Here is a 10,618-nt window from a genome sequence, read left to right as displayed (position 1 = left end):
ATATATAATTTAACTTAGCTTTTCAGCCTGATGCCTTACTAGCAAAATGATATTTTTTCCAGGCAGTGTGCTCAAGGGACAAATAGTCCTGCCCCCTGAAAGACAAAGGAATGCTTTCACCCCCTAAGGGGTGCGGGAATGTAAAGATGTTTAACTACCTGCTGAGAACGCACATAGTCCTGGGGATAAGATACCCTGGAGTTGCTTTTTGTTCCCATTAACCATCTGAACAACGACTAGATGATCGATGGGGGCAGGGGTAGCTCCCCGGACGTGAACAGACGGAATGCTGTCCTGTCCGGGTGTCTGGACCTTCTCTCTGCCTTTGATCTAACTTTACCATAAATTACCTTTGTTTCTGAACCCATAAATCTATACATGAAGAATAGAAGATTCAAATAGACCCCATCCCTGACGTCAATATTATATTCGTCCCAAAATAGTAGAGGAAGTCATTTCTATACCCTTTAAAGTTTAGATGTTAAATTTAAACTTGTTCTACTACAACAGATGTTAAGCTACCTATCTCCTTTAGTTTAGAGACAATAAATAGTAAATTGTGGAAAAGATGATCATTAACCTTATGCTCTATAGAATGGGATGCTAATAAAAATTCTTGTGCTCGCTTTGTACTTCCTTATCTCTCTGAGAATATTTGTAGGGCTGTTTCGGTACTAATCCTGAAAAATAAAAAAAAAAAGACACTTGTGCACAGTAAAGACAGACTTGATTGCACTGACTCAAGTCTCACGTCTCTTCCTTCACTGCGCCGACTCCGTCCCTCCCTCAGGAACCTGGACTCGGCTGGAGCAGGACTCCGGCAGAGCTGTGGCAGGGAGCAGACCTTCACCCATCTCTGCACCTCCAGCTGACTCAAAAGTGCCATGTCCCAGCACCTGCTCCTCCCACTTGTGATCCTCGGTAACCTCAGGGGACAGGGGATGGCTGCAAGAAGCCGGGGTCCTAGCATCGGGGGGAGATGGAAAGCAGAACTTTTGGGCTCTGTTTGGGGAGTGGGGCATCAGAGGAGGAAGGAGATGGGGACGTCAGTAGAAGGAGAGAGGGAGGTGTCAGGAGGGAGAGGAATAGTGTCTGACAGGAGGGGGAAAGGAGGCCTGGGTGCAATGGAGAGGTGGAGTTGCTGTAAAGCTTGCAGGGAGGGAGTCATGGAGAGCACATCGTAAGAACAAGTCTCCAGCTTCTTCCTGACTCCCTCTTTCCAGCCATCGGCCCCATCCCAGGAGGCTTCCAGGACTCAGGTAAGGCAGCTGGACTGGGGGAAAGTCAGAAAAGATAGGAGGGGTAGCATGGGTGCTGATAGGGGGGCTGGAAGGGCAGGGAACTGGGGTAGAGGAAGGTGGGAGTGGGGGATAGAGAGCAGGAAGATGGGAGCTGGGCAGTGTCCTGGGCTGTGTCAGGGGCTTGAACTCACCAGCATCTTCCTCTCTTTACCCTCTGACTCGCAGCTCCCAGTCCTACCCAAGAAGAACCTGAGGATCTGGGTAAGGAACGGTGAGGCGAAGTCCTCAGATCTTAAAGCAAGTTAAGGCTAGCTGAGGGTGATGAGGAAGGTGGAAGTGACCAGAAACTTAGAAGCGCCGAGGTCCTCTCTGTTATTTGTTCGGTGGGGCAACCTGAGGCAGGTGACTGAGGGGGGCTTCGTCCTGAGTTACCCGGGCCTCTGGCATGGGGGACAGGAGCGAGCCATGACCTCTGCGGTACCCCACTGCAGACTGCGGTCGCTCTGAGCCCTCTGCCCGCATCATGGGGGGCTCAGACGCGCAGCCGGGCACCTGGCCGTGGCAGGTGAGCCTGAGTCAGAAGGGGAACCACATCTGCGGGGGCTCCCTCATCGCCCCCTCCTGGGTCCTCTCCGCTGCTCACTGTTTCGTGAAGTGAGTATTCGCCCTCGTCAAGCCCCTCTCCCTCAAAAGCCAAGCGCGCCCCGAAGCCTGACCCCCGCGTATTCGAGGCTAACTTGGAGCCAAGCTGCCTCCGCCTCCCCGCCCTCCCCCGAAGCTGGGTGCTTTGCGGGGTATCCCGGTTCTGAGCTTGGTGGGGCCGCCAGCAGACTCGTCCCACCACTCCACCAAATATCTGAGTCTGAATTCCATCTTGCCAATGCCCCTTGAATCAACCACCTCCAAAGCAGATTCGCTTCTCCCTTTTTAAGGAGTGTATCTTAACCTCCATCGCTCTAGCCCCAAATCAGGATCCGACTCCGCCCCTCCTGGGTTCCTGCTGACCCCACCTTCCCCCTGGCTCTGAGCCCCCACCTTCCATAGGGTCAACCTAATCCCTCCCCGCCTCGGCCGCGGTGCAGGAACGGGACCTTGGAGCCCGCGGCCGAGTGGTCAGTACTGCTGGGCGTCCACTCCCAGGACGGGCCCTTGGACGACGCGCAAGTCCGCGCAGTGGCCGCCATCCTGGTGCCGCACAACTACAGCAGGGTGGAACTGGGCGCTGACTTGGCCCTACTGCGCCTGGCCTCGCCCGCCAGGCTGGGCCCCGCCGTGCGGCCCGTCTGCCTGCCGCGCTCCTCGCATCGCTTCGCTCCTGGCACAGCCTGCTGGGCCACCGGCTGGGGGGACGTGCAAGAGGCGGGTGAGTGAGGCGTGGGGGTCCCAGGAAAGAGGGTTATCGCAGAGGTGGAGCCTACTGAGCAGTCCTGGGGCGGGACTTTGGGGACGAGTCCTAAAAGCTGCGGTCCCGGCAGGGCGGGCCCACGGGGCGGGGCCTCGGGCGGAGCCTCGAGGGCTGGTTTCTGCTGGGCCACCGGGTAAGTGGTGCGCCTATCGCCACCTGTCCTCCTCCCCAAAGGTTCTCAAACTGAGACCACTGAATCATCCCTCCATTCCCTCCTCCTCACCTTTCCTTCTAGCTTTTTCTTTCCTGGATTTAGAATTCGACCAGGGTTCCCATCCCAGCTCTGCTATTTCAGACAAGGCACTTCACGCAGTCCATTTCCTCTTTTGAAAATTGAGGAAAGTAGTGCCCAGTTCATGGCGTTGTTGGGTGGAGTAAATGAGAAAACCCATGTAAAGTTTATTGCACAGTGCCTAGCATAGCGGTAACTAATGCATTTTAAGATATTTGTACCCTCGGTGATCCATGTACTGCAGCACAGCCCCCAGGATTTAGTAACCATTCAGCACATATCAGTTTCTGCCCTCCTTTCCTCTCATCCTTCTTCCTCCCATCCTAACCTCCCCTACACATCTCTCTACTTCCCCACCTTCTGTCTTCTCCTACTCACCCTCATTCACTCATTCAACAGCTATTTCCTGAGCATCTCCTTGGGCCAGGCACTGTTAGGCATTAGAAACCCACCAATGAACATAACAAGCAAGAATCCCTGCCTTCTCAGAGCTTACATCCTAGCAGGTAGACAAACAATAAGTTGAATAAATAAGCAAACACTTATGTAAGCGGTGTGGGAGGAAATAGACCACTTTTCCATCCCCCATCATCCTCATTATCCAGTGCTACCTTTCCGTGTCAGCAAGGCCCCCACAATTATTCTGCGTCTGCTGTAATCAGACCTGTGCAGTGCCTGGGGCTTTGGTGAGGGTGCTTCAGGAGGAGATACTGCAGCCTCTGCTTGCAGGGGCCCCATCGGGGCAGGAAGTGACTAGGAAGGGTCATTCCAAGCACCTGGGAAGTCTGTGTGGATGAGGCCAAGCCATCGTGACAAAGGGCACCCAGAGCAGGAGATTTCTGGGGAGGTATTGTGAAGAGAAGACATAAGTTGGCATTACAGGAATGTAGGGTGGAAATGGAGGCCATCCTGGGGACCCAGGTGGGGCACAGTAGATGGAGAAGGGCCAGGTTGCCAGGCTGGAGCAGACAGGGCAGAGGCAACAAAGGCCACAAAAGCTGCTGGGGCTGGATAACCAAAGCTTTCAAGTCAGACTGAGGGCCAGAGTACCCCCCAGCTCCAGAAAGCCCTGGGACAATACCAAACCTCCCTGGGTGACCCTTGTTTACAGCCCCAGACATCATCTGACCTCTCAGGACTCTGGGTCGGGGGGGGGGGGGGGGGGGGGGGGGGGGGGGGGGAGAGAGCTCTGTCCCACTCTCCCCCACCCCTTTCTGGATCCTAAGACTTTGTTTCCATCAAAAGCAGGTTCATCTCAGGAGAGGGCTGAGGCCCCAGGTTTAGACAATGGAATCCATTGATTGTTCCTGGTAAGATCAGAGCTGAGCTTTGAAAAAATTCCTCTGGCAGCAACAAGTGAAGGGTGGGTTGGGGAACAGACCAGTGAGAAGGCCGAGCCAATCATCCAGGCCCAAGTTTGTAGCTCACTGAACTTCAGTGAAAATGCCAGCAAGTCACACATGAGAGGTTTTCTGGACTTGGGAACTGATTGAGGAGGGGAAGTTGAGACAGGGGTCAGGGATGACACCCAGAATCCAGGCTTGGTAACTCCGTACAGGACCACATCTAGTCTCTATGACATCTTTGTTGAAAAGCATATCCTCTCAGGACCAACACAGCCCACGTCAGGGCTCAGAGCTTAGTGATTTTAGCCCCAACCTGCATCCTTTGTTGGCTGGGTGCCTTTGTGCAGTGTACAACCATCCATGACAGCTCTCACTGAGTGCTTTGATGGGGCCATTGCTGAGATGAGGATGTAGGAAGAATAACAGAGAGGAACGGCAGGAGATGATGATTGGTTTTGGATGTGAGGGGCTGAGGTGCCATGGGACATCTAGAAAAAGATGTCCAGAAAGCAGCCAGAGGGGACAAAGCCGAGCCATTGGAAGCAGAATTCTCCATACCTGCCTCACAGCATTTTCTCTCCGGTTCTGCCTACAGATCCCCTGCCTCTCCCCTGGGTGCTACAAGAAGTGGAGCTAAGGCTGCTGGGAGAGGCTGCCTGTCAGTGTCTCTACAGCAGGCCTGGCCCCTTCAACCTCACTTTCCAGCTACTGCCAGGGATGCTGTGTGCTGGCTACCGGGAGGGCCGCAGGGACACCTGCCAGGTGAGAGGAGCTCCCTGCACCTGCCTGACAGGACCAGGCAGAGCCCTAACTAATAGGAAGTGGTGTTAAAAATAGAGCTCATCTCTCTCATATCTCTGAACCTCATCTGCAAAAAAGAGGGCAAGATTGCCAGTAGATAGGATGGACGTGAAGATTATAAGTGGACAGAACTTGGGTCTCAACAAGTGGGCACTGTTATTTATGGCAGTACAGTGCAGGGGTTACTCTGGAGTGAGCTGGCCTGCTTGGAAGCCCAGCACCACCACTCATTAGCTGTGTGACGTTGGCCAAGTTATTTAACTTCTCTGTGTCCAAACTTTCTCATCTGGAAGATGAAGATGATAGTGTTACCTACCTCATAGGGTGCTTATGATGAGTAAACGAATTTATATATGTGAAAACACTTAGAACAGTGCCTGGTCCTTAATAAGAGCTAAATAAATATTAGCTACCACTACTATTATTATTATTATCATTACCCCACATTCCAGCCCAGAGCACAGCACCTATTACTTAGTAGATACTCAATAAAGTTATTTTTAAAAAATGAATTAATCCTTAACAGAAGGAAATTTTCCAGATAACCTGCTGAAGGCCAAAACATAGTATATTTTAACAATTTTTCCCAGAAACTTTCCTCAACTGGCACACATTTTTGAGGGCACTCAAGCATGCCTGGTGGTGACGGGGATTCAAGCTAGATGGTCTTCAGGGTCCCTCCCAATGATGAGGTTCCAGGACCTGTGGGCACAGTCCCCTGCCTTCTTGAATAGCACTGCAAACAACTCAAATTCCTCTAGACCAGCTAGACCAGTCTAGACCAGCGCTGTCCAATATAACTTTCTATGATGATGGAAATGTTCTTTATCTGTGCTGTTCAGCATGGTAGTTACTAGCCACGTTGGCTACTGAACATTTGAAATGTGGCTAGGGTGACTGAGGAATGAATTCTTCATTTTACTTAATTTTAATTTAAATCGCCATATATGGCTCGTGTCTACCATATTGGACAGCAGAGTTCTGGATGATTCTGAACCTTCTTTGTGACTCTCATCAGGTCACAGAGATGCCCGGCCTGGATTCTAGAAATGTCTTTGGGACAATGCTCCAGCATTAAATGGCCCCAGAACCATTGTTTCAGTGTCTGTTCATTGTAGTTCCTCCTCCTTACTTGCTTTCAAACTGTCCCTTCTTGCTGCTTTTGGATTGCCTATTTCTAACGGCCTCTTCCTCATGAATGCTGGCATCTCTGATTTACTTTAACAACTGGGTGAACTCAGAAACCCAAGACAGGGTTTGTTTGAACTAGTTAATGTGCAAGAATCATTTGGCTCCGAATGAGACCTGTAGGTCTCTCTGGCATGGCCTTTAATACATTAGCTTGGTGCTCTTGGCTTTGGATGCTCATCAACCGTTCTGCTTTATGAGGCTTTCTTCAGTTTAGAGTTGTAGGGAATACAGAGGACAAGGCACAGCCAAGGCAGGTTTCTAGGAGAAGTTGGCTGTATGTTGAGCCAGCAAGAAGAGGTATAGAACCTTTGTGAGGTACTGGTGGGTATAAGCCGGTGGGTCCCTGGGCTGATCCCCTGACACTGAGTCATCTATCATCAGGGAGACTCTGGGGGGCCCCTGGTCTGTGAGGAAGGCAGCCGATGGTTCCAGGCAGGAATCACCAGCTTTGGCTTTGGCTGTGGAAGGAGGAACCGCCCTGGAGTCTTCACTGCTGTGGCGTCCTATGAGGCATGGATACGGGAACAGGTGATGGGCTCAGAGCCTGGACCTGCATTTCCCACCCAGTCCCGGCAGCCCCAGTCAGGCCCCAGGGAGGCCCCAGATGAGAACTGCACCATCGCCCTGCCAGGTGAGGGGGCAGGACCCCTGGACATCCGGTGGACATGAGAGATTTGAGTTGGGGTAGAAAGTGCTGGGGGTTCAGGAGGTCCTCTGACCCAGGTCTCTCACCCCTCAGAGTGTGGGAAGGCCACGCGGCCAGGGGCCTGGCCCTGGGAGGCCCAGGTGATGGTGCCAGGATCCAGACCCTGCCATGGGGCGCTCGTGTCTGAAAGCTGGGTCTTGGCACCTGCCAGTTGCTTCCTGGAGTGAGTAAAAACACACGCCTCGGGGCAGATTCTTGCCCCTCCCTCATCAGCCTGAGACCTACCTACCTGGCCCCAGCCCTTCCCCTGGGCGGGGCAGGGGTGTGGGGTCCCTTTGGGAGGTGTAGAATCCAACTCGCAAAGCGGGGTCCTAGTCTGTTGGGGGCGAGTAGAAGGGTAGTATAAGTTCCATCCAGGATGTGGGAGGCTGAGTAAGCAGTTCTCAGACCTCAGGAAGGGGATAGAGGCTCCTAGCCTGGGATACCGAGCCTAAGCCAGGGGTGCGAGGTTTGGAGCTGAGTCTGCAGGATCTGGCCCACATCCCCAGTCTCCCCATCCCGCGGCCCCATCAGTTCAGACCGCTCGCCTCGCTATCTGGACAACTGGCGCGTGCTACTGCCCTCGCGCCCGCGCGCGGAGCAGGTAGCGCGCCTCGTGCCGCACGAGAACGCCTCGTGGGACGACGCCTCGGACCTGGCGCTGCTGCAGCTGCGCGTGCCCGTGAACCTGAGCGTGGCCCCGCGGCCAGTGTGCTTACCGCACCCAGAACACTATTTCCTGCCCGGGAGCCGCTGCCGCCTGGGTCGCTGGGGCCGCGGGGGTGAGCAGGGGCCCGGCGCGGAGCGGGGCGGAGTAGCTGAGGGTCCGACTCCGCCGCAGCGGGGGTTCGCTCCCTCTTCCTTCTCAGAGCCCGCGCCTCGCCCCAGCACCCTGCTTGAGGCGGAGCTGCTGGGCGGCTGGTGGTGTCACTGCCTGTATGGCCGCCAGGGGGCGTCAGTGCCGCCGCCGAGAGACCCGCCCCACGCGCTCTGCCCCGCCTACCAGGAGGAGGAGGAGGAGGCGGGCGGCTGCTGGGTGAGCGGCAGGGGAGGAGCCTGCGGGTCTGGGTTGGACCCAGAGAAGCCGAGGGGCTGGGGGCGGAGCCTTAGAGGGACTGGGATGGAGGCTGAGTGCTCTGGGGGCGGAGCCTGGCTATGGAGGACTTTCGGGAGGGGTCTGAGGGCGGACCCTGGGCGCTGTTGGGCCTTGTCGCTGCCCCTCCGTTTAAAGAGGATCCTAAAGCAAGGGCTGACTTCATACAGATTAGTATTGGAGCCCGGCTTGGAGGAGGTGGGACCTGGTGGACCTCGGGAGGTGGACCTCCCGAGTACAGGAGACTATGGAGTCCAGGATGAGCCCCAGGACCTTTGATACCCTCTCACCAACTTGCACACACACAGAGGGACTGGCAAATGCACATGCTTTCTTGCTGCAGAATGACTCGAGTTGGAGCCTTCTGTGCCGGCAGGAGGGGACCTGGTTCCTGGCTGGAATCAGAAATTTGTCTAGTGGCTGCCTACGTCCCAGAGCCTTCTTCCCCCTGCAGACTCACGGCCCGTGGATCAGCCATGTGACTCGGGGAGCCTACCTAGAGGACCAGCTGGCCTGGGACTGGGGCCCTGAGGGAGAGGAGACTAAGATACAGAGTTGTCCTCCTGCCACAGAGCATGGTGGTGAGGAGGGCCTTTGGAGCCTAGTTCCTGGGGGTGCTTAGATCCATGGTAGGGGCTTCAGGGGTCAGCTGTGGAATCCCCACTGAGGTGGTCACCTCCTCTCCCTAGCCTGTGGCCTGCGGCCAGAGCCTGCTCCGATGGGGGTCCTGTGGCCCTGGCTGGCAGAGGTGCATGTGGCTGGAGATCAAGTCTGCACTGGAATCCTTGTGGCCCCAGGCTGGGTCCTGGCAGCCACTCACTGTGTCCTCAGGTGGGTCTCACTCATCTCCTGGGCAAGAAGGAAAAATTGGGAGATGGACCAAAGGACTCTTGCAATAGTGGGATATTTGCCCTTTAGGGCTCTTACAGCACAGGGAAACTGCTGTGAAGTGTTTTGAGACAAGAGAGAGATTCGGAAGGAGGAATAATGGAATTAGTGGAATGACCCTGGAGATTCATTCCACCCTTTCCCCTGGGCTAGGAAGGACTTTACCAGCAATGCAGGGAGCAGGAGGTGATACTGGGCCTTGTGCCAACAGGCGAGGCTCTACAACAGTGCCTCATATTGAAGTGTACCTGGGCCGAGCAGGGGCCAGTCCCCTCCCACAGGGCCACCCAGTATCCCGGTTGGTCATCAGCATCCGTCTGCCCCGGCACCTGGGACTTCAGCCCCCCCTCGCCCTCCTGGAGCTGAGTTCACGGGTGAAGCCCTCCCCGTCAGCCTTGCCCATCTGCCTTCACCCCGGAGGTATCCCCCTGGGGGCCAGCTGCTGGGTGCTGGGCTGGAAGGACCCCCAGGACCGAGGTGAGAGCCCTGGGTCTGGGGGTGAGAAGTCCTTGGAGGCCAGAATCCCTGGGACAACCCTCTTTTCTCTCTCTAGTCCCTGTGGCTGCTGCTGTCTCCATCTTGACACCACGACTCTGTCACTGCCTCTATCAGGGCATTCTGCCCCCTGGGACTCTCTGTGTCCTGTATGCAGAGGGACAGGAGGACAGGTGTGAGGTACAAGGACCTGGGCATCCTGGTCCAGGGAGGGGAGAAGCAGTGATGGGCAGCTAGACCCTAAAGAGAGAGCAGGATTGGAATTCTTGGGTGCTGGGCCCCAAATGGGAAGAAACACTGCTTTCTGGCTGGACCTAGGAGAGAGACCAGGGCCCAGGATGCCTAAGGATGGAGACAAGCAGTGCTTTGTGGATGGACCCTAGGTGAAGGTATGGGGGACCAGGAGGAAGGTTAAGAGACCATTTTGGCCTTGGCTCTGACATTGCAGGTGACCTCAGCACCTCCACTCCTGTGCCAGACTGAGGGAGGTTCCTGGGTCCTTGTGGGCTTGGCTGTTCGAGGGAGCAGGGAGCTGTTTGCTGCCGTTGGCCCTGAAGAGGCCTGGATCTCTCAGACAGTGGAGGAGGCCCATTTCCTGCCCCCCAGTGGCTCCTTCTATTGGCCCCCTGAAGGCAGCGATCTCTGCCCCCCAGACACGGCCAGGGCCTCAGGCACCCCTCGGGCTGCTGTGTTCCTGCTGCTACTGACCTCCCTGATACAGGGCTAAGGGCCCTGGGTCCCTGGGCTACCTCTCCTTCTCCTCCCCTACACCCCTCCAGCCCTCCACTTTGCGCCCAGTGGGGCTGGAATGTGACCTAACCGCCTCTGTTCCCTTGCTGGCACCTCCAGAGCACCCCACCCACCTAGATTGCAGCGGCTTCAGATCATTGGGCCTCAGTGCTTGGCTATTTCGCCCCTGGAATCCTTGGGGGCAGTGGAGTGGACAATAAAGGTGTCAACACAGTCATGTGGCCTTGTGGCATTGCTGGGGGCAGCCTGAAGGGCTGGGGGAAACCCCAGGGCTAGGGCCGCTCCCTCCTGGGCCTCTGTGAATCAGGCTTTGGGCTCCCAGGAAATGTGTCCCTGATAACGTGGCAGCTGTCACTCATTCCTGCTCCAGGGCGTTGGAGGTTGGGTGGCCAGCTGAGTGTGTGTCACCTCCCCAATGGAATCAGCATCCCCAGCACCTGCTGGACACCTCAGCCCTAGCTCAAACCCTGCTGCCCTTCTCCCCAGAACAA

The 10,618-nt window shown here is 55.7% G+C and overlaps 1 protein-coding gene across 1 annotated transcript; it reads left to right on the top strand.

Annotated features, from left to right (window-relative positions):
* Positions 1-884: 884 nt before the first annotated feature.
* On the top strand, positions 885-10,503 carry PRSS36 (serine protease 36). The gene is made up of 14 exons (XM_046666467.1): positions 885-921; positions 1,224-1,259; positions 1,733-1,895; positions 2,324-2,604; positions 4,820-4,986; positions 6,598-6,847; positions 6,956-7,085; positions 7,436-7,683; positions 7,771-7,937; positions 8,338-8,575; positions 8,684-8,825; positions 9,094-9,359; positions 9,436-9,557; positions 9,826-10,503. Exons 1-14 carry the CDS (start codon positions 885-887, stop codon positions 10,102-10,104), a joined length of 2,526 nt encoding a protein of 841 aa, XP_046522423.1. The 3' UTR covers positions 10,105-10,503.
* Positions 10,504-10,618: the final 115 nt, after the last annotated feature.

The sequence above is a fragment of the Equus quagga genome, chromosome 7 (genome assembly GCF_021613505.1).
Source record: "Equus quagga isolate Etosha38 chromosome 7, UCLA_HA_Equagga_1.0, whole genome shotgun sequence".
In the NCBI taxonomy this organism is placed as follows: Eukaryota; Metazoa; Chordata; class Mammalia; order Perissodactyla; family Equidae; genus Equus; species Equus quagga.
Note: the sequence above shows the minus strand (reverse complement) of the source record. Positions and strands in the feature narration are given on the sequence as shown.